This window comes from Diceros bicornis, chromosome 16, assembly GCF_020826845.1.
Source record: "Diceros bicornis minor isolate mBicDic1 chromosome 16, mDicBic1.mat.cur, whole genome shotgun sequence".
NCBI lineage: Eukaryota > Metazoa > Chordata > Mammalia > Perissodactyla > Rhinocerotidae > Diceros > Diceros bicornis.
The window spans coordinates 41,937,718-41,952,952 of NC_080755.1; the positions used below are offsets into that span (position 1 = coordinate 41,937,718).

At 39.9% G+C, this 15,235-nt stretch overlaps 1 protein-coding gene across 2 annotated transcripts in view; it reads right to left on the reverse strand.

Moving 5' to 3' along the window:
• The window catches only part of DYM (dymeclin), a 375,345-nt gene that overhangs the window by 297,219 nt on the left and 62,891 nt on the right, over positions 1-15,235 (reverse strand). For both annotated transcript variants that reach the window (XM_058557075.1, XM_058557076.1), the window contains one exon: positions 3,862-3,934. In XM_058557075.1, coding sequence (XP_058413058.1) covers positions 3,862-3,934 — 73 coding nt within the window. The remainder of the gene's footprint in view (positions 1-3,861; positions 3,935-15,235) is intronic.

The window sequence follows — 15,235 nt, forward strand, 5'->3', positions numbered from 1 at the left end:
GCTGAAGGAGAATGAGTGGTGTCGACAAGGTTAGCAGGTAACATCAGATACCATCTGTGCTCAAGAAGCAGACAGAGTCACACTACATAGATAGACACGCGCTCCCCGAAAAACACAGTGAAGGCAATCAATTACAAGTATCTCATCTTTATCAATATGTAACTTAGGAAAAAACTAGATAAGGTCTCTTAGGTTAAATTATAATTTAAAAATATGCAAATCAGGGCCAGCTTGAGAATTAAGCAAGCCCAGTCCTCAGTGAGTTCACAGGTTGACAAAGGAGAAGAACACATCAGTGGATCTCAGAGAAAGAGGCTGGAGGTCTGGCCTGGGGCCAACAGAAAGGCCCACTCTGAGCAGACCTCACAGGGACCTGTCCAGAGTGGTGGCACAGGAGGAAAGGAGTAGGACCCATTCTTGACAATGGCATCACCACATACAGCCAACAGTGACAGCTTTGACAAAAATAAAACAGCAACAAAAATAGATAAAAAGGGAGACACGGAAAAAGAGAGAGAGAGAGACATGGAAAGAAATTCAGTTCAAGTTCTCAAGATAACTTCTATTTCATAATAAAAAAGCCTCACAAGCAGTTCCCCAAACACAAGTATGGGCCCCTACAACATAACCGCTTCTGCTGCTAGGGCCCCACCAGACTCCACTACTGGGTTCAGCCACAGGGTCTCATCCAACCGTTACAGTAACACTGTGAGAACTGATACTCTGTCACAAATCCTAAGTGTTGTGCTCTCAACTCTGGCCTGCCAACCCTGCTCTTTCTACTACACTTTCTATTAGTATCTTGAGGAAAAGATCTTTATCTTACTTTACTCCTCTCTCATTCACAGGAGAAAGTATAACAAAGACAAGGCTTTACTTTTGGAAAGCTTATGCCAATTCTAGTGGGATCAACCCAACATACACTGAAAAATGTCAGGTCATGAGCCTGTGCACGACTTAATCTTTATTTTAAAATATGAATGCTGAGACATATGGAGTTAAGGAAGGATTCCTGGAAGATGTGCAATTTTAATCTGACTTTGAAGATTAATACCTCAGAGAATTAATATTTTATCAAAAAATCCAATCTGTCTGAGAAGCAGTATCCACTAACTACTTAAAAGCCAATCTTCATTACAAATGAATTCCTACAAAGTCTGAGAGTTTATCTAAACTACTACATTTGATCCTATTCTCCTAATAATAAAGTATCATTTAAAACTTAGTTTATACTAGATCTCCAAATATCTATATATCTGTGTTCTTGGTAATCATTTGCTTTCAATATTAATAGAATGATTTCACAGTCTCATAAGAAATGTTTAAGCTAGTTTTGAATTACCCTCGGTGGCCATTAAAATTAGATCCCTCTTGCTACCCACCTGTTAAAGCAACACTGGCATGCCCATGTTCAACATGAAAAGCTTATAGCAAGACTGATGATGGTCAGGTGTAAGAGCATCCCCAGTTTTCATATGTTAATATTCCCCCTTAAATTATAAGCTGATCCATAACACTACACTATGGTTATAGCAGATGAAACATTTAAATAGTAGTTTGGTTTCACATGGAAACTGTTACCAAGACAAACCTTCTTGTAGGATGGAGTTCCAAGAACATTAAATCATAAGAAATTGTTTCAGCAGCTGGTTAAAGCTGAGTGTACATAATACAAGACATCTGGTTGTCTGTGCATTTTCAGTTCATTTAAAAAGTATAAACACATTAAAACACTGAAATGTCTGATATATTACAACACTGTCTGCTTGTTCCCCAAGAGTGTTTAAGTGGCTGGTCTATTCAAGGTATTCATGGCTTATTTACCAGCTACAGGGATTTACTATTTCCATCCCCCTTAACTTCACCAAGACATTTTATCAACAAAGGTTTAGGGGGAAAAAAAAAAAAGTACTCATTTAGGATATATACTAAATTGCTGATATTTGGTTATGACATAAATGTAATAGAGGTGGGTGCTATTTTTAAAATTAAATCAGGAACACATGAAGCATTACACATACTATGACAAGTAAACAGTAGACAATATATGTTCCCCTCCCACACTGGACCATATGTAACAGAAACCTAACCACAGTGGCTTAACCAAAATAAGTGTTTATTTTTTTCACGTAAGAAGAAATCCAAAGATAAGCGATCTAGGGCTGGTGTAATAGTTCCATGCTCCAGGGACACTATTCTTTGCATGTGGCACTCAACATCATAGTTTCAAGATGGCCCAAGCATGGTTCCAGAAAGGAAGAGAAGGGCAAAGGGGAAAAAGCTGGAGGTACATGCTCTGCAAGTTCATGACTTCTGCTGACATATAATTGGCCCAAACTACATCACGGGGCCACAGTTAGTTCCTAAGGTGCCTGAAAACTAAGCTGGGCACACACTGGCCCCCCAAACAATATTGGAGATCTCTTAGAAAGGAAGGTGAGAAAGGATATCAGGGGTGCAAATATCTGTGTCTGCCACAAGAGTTCAAGTTGCACGGGACATTTTGCCCTGTGTCCTTCCCCATCGGATAACTCCCCAGTTGTCTCAGCCCTACTTCCAGGCTGCACATCACCAGACCAATCACAACAGGGCTTGGGGCTCTCATTCCTAAATCTAGATTATAATTCTGGGCACTGCACTATGCACGACGGAGGCCAGGAACTCGTTTTCTCACAAATACCTGTCTTTCCTTTTTGGGCAACAGGCAAATAGCACATTTCCAACGATATCTCCATGTAGATTGAGATTCTGTGATGATAAATCTTAAAATCTACTTCTTTATTTCAAAAATAATTCCTTTAAAATATGCATTCTCAACATGGGTGGTATCACTCCCAAGAGAGTGAAAACTGCTTCTTCAGGGGTGAAAAACTTCATAGATATTATAATGATTTGTGGCCTCCAAAGGGCCACAGTGCATAAACAGATACTCAGTGTATATGGGGTATTCAAATTTCATTAAGGGGAAAGGCAATTAAGAAAAAAATGTCTAAAAAGGATCCTCAGAGAGACAATTTAGAAATAAGTTGAGAGTACCTGCTTTAAAAGTAAACATTTTGAATCATACAGGAATTGCATTCAGCTGTAGTAATAACAGAAATCCAGTTACAGCAGACAAATAAGAGTCTATTTTTCTCACATGAAAAGTCTGGGCGGGGAGGTGGTAGCTGATGTCTTTGGTTCAGCAGCTCAATGACATCAAAGCAGAATTTTGTGAGTCTCTTGGCTCATGGTGCCAAGACAGACACACAACTCCAAACACCCTGACCAAATTCCAGACAGCAGGAAAGAGGGCTGTCAAGGACAGAAAGACATCTCCTAGCTGAGTCAGGTCCCCTTAAAAAGCTTTACCCACAAGTTTCCCTGGAGAACCTCCCCTGACATCTCATTGACCACATCCAGCTTCAAGTAAGGCTGGAAATAGAAATCCCAGCTTCCCCAAAAGAGGCCAGAAATAAAATCAGGAAGTAAGGAAGAAGGAGAGAACAAATATTGGGTGGACAACTAGCTGCCTCTACCACATATGGATTAGATTCAAACTGCTTCTCTCTTAAAACCCTGTTTACAGACATCTATAAGATCTCATTACAGAGATTAACCTAATTCTGTGCCTACCATATGTTTAATATTGCTAAACAGTTTGATTATTTTCCCCTTAACAACATAAAATCCTTGCTTTGATGATGAATAGTAGGAGTATAAATATTATTAGGCAAGAGAGAGAAAAGAAAGAACTCCACAGATGTATGTGGAGACATACATAAAGTACTACACCAGGACCTACGGACTATTCAACATGATCAATTACCATCTTCGATGTACAAGGAAGATAAAACAAATCCTGGCTTAGCCAGAACTTACAAGAGCGGAACATCAGTGATTAACTGCATCAAACAGCAGAGCAATTCTTCCAAAAGATCTTCTGAGTCACAACCTGGTAAGACACATAAAAAGTTTTTTAACAAAGTATAAAATAGAATAGAGCTGTTTAGAAGTTCAGTTTTCATTCCTAATGAGAATAAGAATAATTATTATTACATAAACTCAGACACTAATGTTGACCTCTGAATAAAATCCAAAACATGAGCAAGTTAGTATCTATTATGATCTTCATCTAGTATAGGAATTTTGAACATCAGCTATTAATTCTATAGCTTCTAATGCTTGAAGGTATCTCATGGCTCCTGTAAGCCAGTATTTTTCACATTTCTTTTACTGCGCTGTTTCTTCAAATGAAATCTTATACTAAAGCCAAATATTTAAAATAGATTAAAAAAATCAAGCTGCTCTAGCTGCTTTGTTTGAATCAGGAATAGAATATCTGTACCTCCTCCCCCCAGAAAATATCTGACCTTATCCCTGATCTCCTTGAAGGGCGTCAAAGCACCTTTTCTGAACCCATGAGGCTCCACAGATAACACACTGAAACCCACAGAGAGGCCAACCACCTCTTTACAGACAAAGAGACAAAGGTAAATGGCTTTCCCAAGTCACAGAATAAGTAAATGGCAAAGGTAGGTTGCAAATTACCATTCCAACAGAAATGCTCCTCTGTCCCAAACTGCTCTAACTGAACTTCTAATTTCCAAAGTCAATCAATATCTTACGTGACTTCTGGCTTTGGAGACTACTGACACCTACTCCTTCACGGAATTCTTTCTTCCGTCAGTTCCTATGACACCTTCTTCCTAATCTACTTCTTTTTCTATTCATTCCCAATATCCACTTCCTCAGAGTATATTCAACTATTGGTGTGTTCCCCAGAGTCCCACCATTGGCTTTCTTCTTTTCTCTTCTCACTCCCTATGTTCTCTTTCATCAATCATCACTTACATGCTGGTGATTCCTAAGTCTACAGTTTTCCTCTTGGCCTCTCCAATGAACTTCCTATTTTTATATCCAATTGCCTACTGGCCATCTCCACCTAGATGCATCACCAGTATCTCAAACTCAGCATGTTCAAAACTGAAATCTCTCCCAACACTTCAAATCCACTTATTTCTTCTTTATCCTCCTTTTTGGTGACTGCACCAGTAATCCAGGCCCAAAACGCAGACTACCTCTCTTACTCACCTTTTTATAATCTATCAATCTCTAGGTTCTTTCAATTACACAGTCTACCTCTCTGATATTTCCTCTTTTCTTCACTCCCTGTCATGCATTCATTCATTATTTCATCATCTCAGTTCAGTTAAATAAGTTTACTAAGTTAAAGCTCTTGAACTTCTTTAAGCCTTCCTAACTAGTATTCCTACCTACAATTTGACTCCTCTCCAATCCAAACTCCAGATTGCTATCACAGGGAGCTAACTAAACTTTATCCTTTCACTCTCCTGATTTAGATCTTTTCAATTGCTTTAAGCTGATCACTATGTATCAGAAAAAACTCCAAGCACCAAAGCATAGGCATGTGCCGCATAAAGACATTTCAGTCAACAACAGACCACATATACAACGATGATCTCATAGGATTATAACAGAGCTGAAAAATTCCTATCATCTGGTGACATCCATAGCCATCGTAATGTCATAGCACAATGCATTATTCACATGTTTGTGGTGATGCTGGTGTAACAAACCTTCAAGTCCTTCAGGAGGTATTCCAGAAGAAGGCATTGTTATCATAGGAGACAACAGCTCCATGCACGTTACTGCCCCTGAAGACTTTCCAGTGGGACAAGACTTGGAGGTAGAAAATAGTGATATTGATGATCCTGACCCGGTGTAGACCTAGGTTAATGTGTGTGTTTTTGTCTTAATTTTTAACAAAAAAGCTTAAAAGTAAAAAATAAATAAGTTTAAAAATAGAAAAAGCTTATAAAATAAGAATATAAAGAAAATATTTTTGCACGGCTGTACAATGTGTTTGCGTTTTAAACTGTTATTACAAAAGAATCAAAAAGTTTAAAAAAATTAAAAAGTTTATGAAGTAAAAAACCTAAAGTTAGCTAAGGTTATTATTGAAGAAAGAAAAAAGTTTTTAAATAAATTTAGTGTAGCCTAAGTGTACAGTGTTTATAAAGTCTACAGTAGTATACAGTAATGTCCTAGGCCTTCACATTCACTCACTCATTCAGAGCAACTTACAGGCCTGCAAGCTCCCTTCATGGTAAGTGCCCTATACAGGTGTACCACTTTTTATCTTTAATACCATATTTTTACTGTACCTTTTCTATGTTTAGATACACAACTACTGACTATTGTGTTACAACTGCCAGTACAGTAACATGCTATACAGGCTTGCAGCCTAGGAGCAATAGGCCATACCATACAGCCTGTATGTGTAGGAGGCTGTATCATCTAGGTTTGCATAAGCACATTCCATGATGTTTGCACAACGATGAAATCACCTAACGACACATTTCTCAGAATGTATCCCCGTCGTTAAGTGACACATGACCGTACAGCATGCCAGGACCTTCAAAATACAGGCCCTGCATCTTTCTACCTTTATCTCCACCACTACCCCCCCTCACAATTTATATTCCAGCAATACCAAGCTACCTGCTATATACCACTGTATGCCTCCTCAATAACACTCCCTCTATCTGGAATGCTCTCCAACAATAAAAACCCGATTTTTTTAAAAAGCCAATCTTTATCCATCTGAACCATCTTCAGTCTTCCTTTCCTCCATAAAACCCAACTCTCTTGCCTCACCCCGAATAAAAATAATCTACAAAGCATCCACGACTTGTGCATATGGCTTTCATTGCATATGTTGGTTACATTATACCACGATTTCCGTCTAGCAGGCACCTATTGGACTCTGTATTTCTTGAGGGTGATGACTGATAAAGAGCTTGGCATATAATGTATACTCAACACATGTCTGCTGAACTGAACCCAGCTGTCTAAGTACAAATCCAGTGGTTATTTCCAAAGCATCAAAGCACTTGGAATCTCAAAAAAAAAGTTTAGCAATTCTTTTTCCTAGACCACAATATCTCCTGGTATTCAGAAATTATGAAGAAATTCCTTCCTGCCTTGCCATAAATAGAACTGGCACAGTAACCCTCTGAGAGGTGAGTGCAAAGCTTGAAGAGAATATTAAATCACACTGAACACACCAATCAATAAATGCTAAAAAGAATACACAGCAAGAATCAAGTTCAACAACCACATTAAATCTCACTCTAGAAGTGGCAGGCTTAGCTCAACTAGTGAAGAAAGTAAAATTAGGAAATAAGTAACATTTGTTTCTGAGGCTACTAGATAAGGAGATCTAACTAAAATCCTTCTCATTGCCAAAGCTGTCTGACTCCTAAGTGAGTTAACCTATTCCAACAAATTGATTTGCTAGCATATAATATACACTCAATACATATTTGCTGAACTGTCATTCCTTGGTTCATCTTACAAAATGTAGCGACCCAGACCCAAGTAAGAACATTTAAAATCACTCATTGATTCCCTAAAGAACATTTCAGACTCAATGGGTTGGCCAATTTAATAACATGCCCCTGTTCAGCCAAGTAGCCAGCACAGTTTTTTAATCACAGAAGGTAAGGGAACAAGTGCTCAGGACCCACAAAAGGTGCCTGATTGGATTTTTTTCTTCCAGGGGTGTAAACACACCTAATTTTTAAATCTTAAAATGGTGACAAGGATTCTCTACTATTTGGTTCCAAGTGCCATCAAATCATGACCTCGGCCAAGTTTATAGCTGGGTCAATTAAAGGATATATTCACAGCTTTGTTATCAACTTCATAATGAAAATGATGATAAATACATTTCATACAAGAAAAATGTAACATTTCAAGGCCAAAGCTCTAACAAAAAGAAAGACAAGAAAAAGCAATTTCCAGTTGAAATCTCTGACAACTTCCATTTACTACAACAAAACATTCCTGCAGAATACTATACTCTTGTTTCTGGGGCTAATCTAGAAGCAAATAATTGCATATCAAGTGAAGAGTGACAAGATGTGACTGCTTACCAGGTTTGACATTATGCAAATCACTCACATTGCATTATTTTCCAAGCAACATTTATATCACCCAGCTTTCATATGGGGCCAGATATCTTCCTTAGTTCCAATAAGAGTAAGTAAATATAAACTCACCTACCAAAAATTATAGTAACACACTCACACATTTCTCACAAGGAAGAGAATCTTAAAAGTCCTTGAGGGGCTGGCCCTGTGGCTTAGCTGTTAAGTGCGCGCGCTCCGCTACTGGCGGCCTGGGTTCGGATCCTGGGTGCGCACCGATGCACCGCTTGTCTGGCCATGCTGAGGCGGCGTCCCACATACAGCAACTAGAAGGATGGGCAACTATGACATACAACTATCTACTGGGGCTTTGGGGAGAAAAAGGGAAAAAAAGGAGGAGGATTGGCAATAGATGTTAGCTCAGGGCCGGTCTTCGTCAGCAAAAAGAGGAGGATTGGCATGGATGTTAGCTCAGGGCTGATCTTCCTCACAAAAAAAAAAAAAAAAGTCCTTGATATTTGCAGGTCAATGACAAAGCAAATTGAAGTTCTCTGAGCACAGAGGACTTCGCAGAGATTCAGTGTGTTTACTGTATTGTGAAGTTTCACAATACAACTCTTAAAGAGTTTTAAATTGCCTCTATAGCTCGGCAAACATTTTAATATTTTAAATCTTAGCTTCTTGAGACTATATTAATATTTACTGAGTACTCTACCCTCTGAGAGGCACTGTGCTAAGCATTTCATTCTCTTTATCTCACATTAATCCTGACAATAACTCTTAAGGAGTAGGTACGATCATCATCATTTTACAAAGAAAGAAATTAAGGCTCAGAGATGTTTTTTTACAGTAAGTGGCAGAGCCCAGATTTGAACCCAAATCCAGACTCCCAAAGGAAGGAAAAAAAAAACCCTTACGAATTATTATTATTTTGTGTGTATGTGAGGAAGATCAGCCCTGAGCTAACATCCAATGCCAATCCTCCTCTTTTTTTTTCTTTGCTGAGGAAGACTGGACCTGACCTAACATCCGTGCCCATCTTCTTCCACTTTATACGGGACGCCGCCACAACATGGCTTGACAAGCAGTGTGTTGGTGCGCGCCTGGGATCCAAACCTGCGAACCCCGGGCCGCCAAAGTGGAGCGCGAGCACTTAACAGCTTGCGCCACCGGGCCGGCCCCACAAATTATTTTTAAAGGCCCCTTTCTATACAAAGTTGGAAAAAATCCAGTCAACCAACCCATGTTTCATTGAAGACCCTAAATACAAACCCCTGGTAGGTGAGTACTATGAGCCATGTTTGGGGAGAGATCTAAAATACTACATATCAGTTTACACATCAAGGTGATCTATTATACATTCATCAACACATATTGGAAGTCCTTGACTTAAATATCCAACTTAGAAATAACCTCAAACAAGAAATAAATATAAACTATTATTACGAGTATTATGCAGAACAAGGTCACTGAAATCCCACCCCTATCCCTGGGGCTCTCCCACTTTAAAGCCCTAACCCTGCTTCTCTGGTCCCTATGAGGGTCACCAGAGGAAGGAACAAAGAAAGGCAAGATGATATCTACAGTCCCTTACAGCTCTGATAATCTATACAGGAAATTAAGCTGCACTCCCTGTTACTTCTTTCTGTTCTGCACCCTTCAGTACCATGTGCTAAGATACCACTCTCTCCTTTTGGCCTTAGGGAGAGAACCAGAGAACAGTAAAATAGTGTCATAAGCAAATGCCTTCCATCAGAGTGGGAGGGCAAGACAGGGAGAAAAGAATGAAAAAAATGCTCACTGGAGGAAGGGGAAAAACAGCATTGATGGAAAACAAAGTAGCCAGAAACATATGGTCCTTTAAATCAGGTTACATGTAGTTATTAAAAGGCATATTAAAAGAGAGCTAGGCCCCAACCAAGTGGCATAGTGGTTAAGTTGGCATGCTCTGCTACAGTGGCCCAGGGTTCACAGGTTCAGATCCCGGGCATGGACCTACACGACGCTCACCAAGCCATGCTGTGGCAGTGTCCCACATACAAAACAGAGGAGGACTGGCATGCATGTTAGCACAGGGACAATCTTCCTTAAGCAAAAAGAAGAAGACTGGCAACAGATGTTAGCTCAGGGCCAATCTTTCTCACCACAAAAAAAAAAAAAAAGAGCTAGTCTTTGTTGTTTTCTTTGCATTCACCCAGTCAAGCTGTCAGTTTCTCAATGATGCCCAATACTACACTGTGCCACATACAAGTTCTAAAAACTTAAGAAATATCAGAGCTATACTCCAAAAACAGGTTAACAGTGTGTCTGACAAGTTCAGAGCAAAACTGACTTCCTTAAAATGGAAGACACACAGCCAGATTATATTTACTATAAACTAATATTCAGAAAACCATAGGAGAGTCTATGTTATTGTCCATTTTAACTGTGAAGCTAATATTGGAATTATTCTGAAATATGAGAAATCATTTAAATTTCTAATTAGCAAAATCAAATATGCCTCTATAAATTAATCATAAATTTAGGAAAAGCAAAGGTACTCACTCTTTTCTAAAAATAAAATTGATCTACATTTTAATGCACTACAATATTTATAAGCCTGTGTCCCACACCATTCCAATAAAATCTGCAATAATTCTGGTTGACTGCTATTATTGCGGTTGAACAGAAATGTTTCTAATTATCCTCAAGGATAACTTAGTCTACCAGGTTTCATTATAAAATGTGCCTATTAGTAAAGTTTAATTGATTTTGTTCCACTGATAACATAAAAGAGAGAGAGAGAAATATTACAAAGCAATATCACCTATTATATCACCAAAGAACAGTTCAGGAGCTCCTAGAAGCACTTTAATTTTTCTGCAAAGAGAGATTACAAGTCTTATATGTTAAATATTTTAAAGGAATAAATCCATGCTTTCTTCTTTACTCTAAGTCACCTTTTTTAGCTATTGGTTTATTTTTTTGCATTACTTAACTAATGAAACTGAACTGTTAAGTTTTATATTGAGACAAAAAAATACAGAACAGAAATCACTCACCCACCCACTGCACCATTTCAGGTTTACCTCTTGAGCTATAGCAGCCCCAGGCCCTAGCGACCAGCTCGAGCAGGGAAACCCTGCTGCCATGGGAGGCAAAACACCTCAGCCATGGGAAAGGTCACAGCTAGATCTACCTCCGCTGCGTTTAGTAAAACGAATACACCATGGATCTTGAAGGTAATTCCAAAGAGTTTCAAAAAGGTTTTAAGCCAGAGGGGAATGGAAAGGAGAACTGGTTGTGTTAGAGAGGTATGCTTATGGATTTTTTTTTAAATTTCCACAAATTTCCTATCTCATACCACTTTTTTCTTCTCTTTGTTTTGATCTCTCACAAATTGGAAGCTTTTTCAACTGTTTGGGATCCTTGGCTCTCCATTTACCAGAGGGAGGCAAATGCTGATGGAAGCTCTGCGTGCACAGGCAGAGCCTGCAACAAGCAGTTCCCGCTGCAGGGTCCGAGCTGTTTCACTGACAGACACCCAAATGTCAGTCTCTCTAAGTCTTTCCCCTGTTTTTTGGTTCATTTTCTCCAGAAGAGTATCCACTAATCTTCTGGTGGGAAAAGGAGCGGAGTGGGTAAAACTCCGGGGCCAGCACTCTAGAAGCCAAGTTAAGATGCCTCAGTCTTCCATTTGTAGCCTTTTCTCTTAGCCCTGTTCTCAGTACACCACCCCTGCACCGCTCATGTGGGAGGCCCTCTTGTTTCAGCCTCTACAGAGAACAGATTCTAGTATTAAACTGGGGAGGAGGTGGTCTCATGACTGTGCACGGCAGGGGAGAGATCTGGGTGTCTCACTCTCTCCTTCAATCGATCCTTCAGGTTGTCTGCCTTCAGAGACACCTGGCACTTCCATTTCCTGAGCCTTTCCAGGTTTCTGTGGCAAGCATTGGCTTTTTTCTGGAGTCCTCCAACCCTGGAGGCATTTAGCTTTCAGCTGTCACTGATCAGTTAAGTGCATCATTACTCAATTTTCCAACTTGCAAAATGTTATTAACATTGTGTCCCTCCTTCCTCCTCTTTAACCTAATAAATTCATGACTTTTTTTTTTTTTTTTTTTTTGCTGAGAAAGATTCACCCTGAGCCAGTATCTGTTGCCAATCTTCCTCTATTTTGTATGTGGGCCATCGCCACAGCATGGCCACCAACAGATGAGTGGTGTAGGTCCACATCCGGGAACGGAACCGGGCCGCCAAGGCAAAAGATGCTGAACTTAACCACTAGGCCACCAGGCCAGCCCAAATTCATGACTTTCACAAGTCCCTTTACTGATATTTTGTTGGGGTTTCAGGAGAAAGCAAAAATAAACATGTATGTTCAATCCACTATGCTTGAGAGCAAGTCCTACAAAATAAATAAATTTTTAAAATAAATTTATATTGAACTATTTTATGCCAAGGAAATGTAGTTAAGCCAGCCTCTTACCTGGACTAGACATGTCCCTAGTCTCTTTTCCACTCTCCACACAGCTGTGCTAACTGGTTGGCATGCTCCTTAGACCCACGTCTTGCTCTCCCCAGCTCTCGGCAGATGACCTGCCTCCCCTTCCTCTCAGTGTCAACAAGCTGCCCACTCAGGGGCAGAGGTGGTACGCGCTTCCAAAGAAAACCTATACACCCTCTCTGTGCTCTTGATCCTAGTGCCTCCTACCTCCCCGGACCTTCCTTTCAGCTTTTTCTTTTTTTCCCTTTTTTTGCTTCTATCTTTAGTCTCTCAATCTCCAAAGGCTTCTTCCTTCATTTAAAAAATTAAAAAATACTTGTAAAAAAACCGTAATTGCCTTCCTCTGGCAGCAGAACAGTGGAGTAGTTACTCCAAAGAGCCCTCCTGTACAAGACAACCAGTCTTGGCTAGAATACACTTTGAATACATTGATGGGCTTCTGGAAAGTAAAGGAAATCTCCAAGGACCCCAGTACGAACAAGACGGACCACAAGCGAACAAACTGCAGCTTGGATCCAGAGTAAAACGCTGGAGCAGTGAGCTAACTCCAAGCGTAGGGTGACCCTGAGGATGAATGCCAACACGAAGCCTGCCACTGCGAGACCAGGTCTTCAGCCTTGGCCGCTGGCTTGCCACAGGGAAGCTGAACCTGAGATGCCACATTAAGCCAAGAACCTTTGAAGGAGGCCTCAAGGTACAGGCCCTGGATCCCTTCAGAAGCAAATGCAAACCCCTCCCTTATTTGGGGCCTCACATTAAGATCAAACAAACAAAAGCTTGCAATCAACATCATCAAATACATAAGGAGACGAGCCACCAGAAGTGTTTGCAGAAACAAACAACAAATTTAGACCCCTAAGGACTTAAAATATTGGATTTATGAGATACGAAATGTAAAATAAATATCAGTTCTTACCTTGGCAAAAACGGGGCATAATACCAAGACAGCGGAAAGGAAACCTCACATTGAAGGCAAAGGGAAAATGGAAACAATTTTGTAGTACTTCATAGTTTTGCCTAGGGCTGGCTTTGTCCCCTGACTATTCTCAAAGGTACGGAAGAGTGGAAAGAGCTACCCTTGCATAATGATACCAATTCTCTCTAGCAAACAGTCTACTACCACATCATACATAGCCTACGGGAAGCGTTCAAATATGAAATCCTCATGGATTTCTATTACAAACTGAGAGCTCACTGAGAGTCACATTACCTTCATAAAGAGAGCTTCACTGAATATGCCAGCAATATCCATCTGATCACAGCAGTATTACAATGAATGGAAATAAAAAATTTCTTCATGCTGTTATGTCTCAGCTGACTTTGCTCAATTGTTTAGAGATGGTCCACTACTTTTGTCAATTCAACCTTCAAACAACTTGTACTACTGTATATTATCTATCTCTGACCAGTCTTTCACACACCTACTTCAGATATTCATATATTAGCTGATAAATGGACGTTTTCAGCAACTGCATAGTGAGGTTCCATTTTTTCCTATTCAATACTATCTGTGCAATCATTTACTTTTATCAAACTTTTATAAATTATAAAAAGACATTGGTAGAAAATGTAAAAAGCTACTACTAATAAGTAGACAACTCGAACTAACAACACGTAAGACTAAAATGAAAATAATTACATATGCCAAAAACAGCAAGTCTTTAACCTTAAAAAGATATTCAGTGGACTTAAGCTGGTGGACCAACAGTAGGCTCAATTGTAAATGAAAAGAAGAAAACAAAAGATCATGTATAAAATCCTGAATTGCTAACTCTGTATAAAAAAAAGGACAGTCTGGGGCCGGCCCGGTGGCGCAGGTGGTTAAGTGCGCACGCTCCGCTGCGGCGGCCAGGGGTTCGCAGGTTCGGATCCCAGGTGCACACCGACGCACCACTTGTCAAGCCATGCTGTGGCGGTGTCCCATATAAAGTAGAGGAAGATGGGCACAGATGTTAGCCCAGGGCCAATCTTCCTCAAGAAATAAAAAGGGGAGGATTGGCATCGGATGTTAGCGCAGGGCTGATCTTCCTCACACACACACAAAAAAAGACAGTCTGTCAGTACATGGATAGAACCACCAATCATCAAAGCTCACAGATGGCCCTTTCAGTGAGACAACCATCTTGATAACGTGGCTCATGGTTGAAAAAGTGTCATTTTTACACTGCCCTTACTTCAGGTTTCCTAGGATGTACAACAAAACTGCGCTGCTCAAGCCTGGATATGAGCGGGGAGTGCAGATACAAAGGGTATTCTGGGAGAATATTTGGCCCCAAAATAAAGTATATCTCTGAAGTGCATCAATTTACTCAATGGTAAATAATGAAAAATAATTTTCTATTAAAATAAAAATGATACCATGTTAAAGTACAATATATGCATAATTTTTTATGACGTAATGCAAAACAAAGTGTTGGGTTTGCAGGTGCTGGTTGGACTATGCTCTCTGGCCCCATGGGGATACACACTCACTCCATTCTTGCTGCTAGAACCTAATGGAAAGGTATGCAACTCACCAGGTAGGACTGTTTTGGCATTGTTGGTACCACAAAAACAAAGCCTAACACACGTAAGACACAATTCTGATTAAAAGCATTAACTGTTTAAACATCAGTATATATTTAACAAATACAGAAGGCTGATTATCAAAATAGTAAATTAAACATATTCATCTCTTAAATCTCAAAATCAATGTATAAAGCTCTCGGTGGGCAAAAATGCCTGAGAAGGACAGTGATGTGTTCTGGAAAACGAACCCAGGAACCTCAGGAACAACACTGCCTCTGCCCTCAGAAAGAGAGAAGATGGCGTGAAG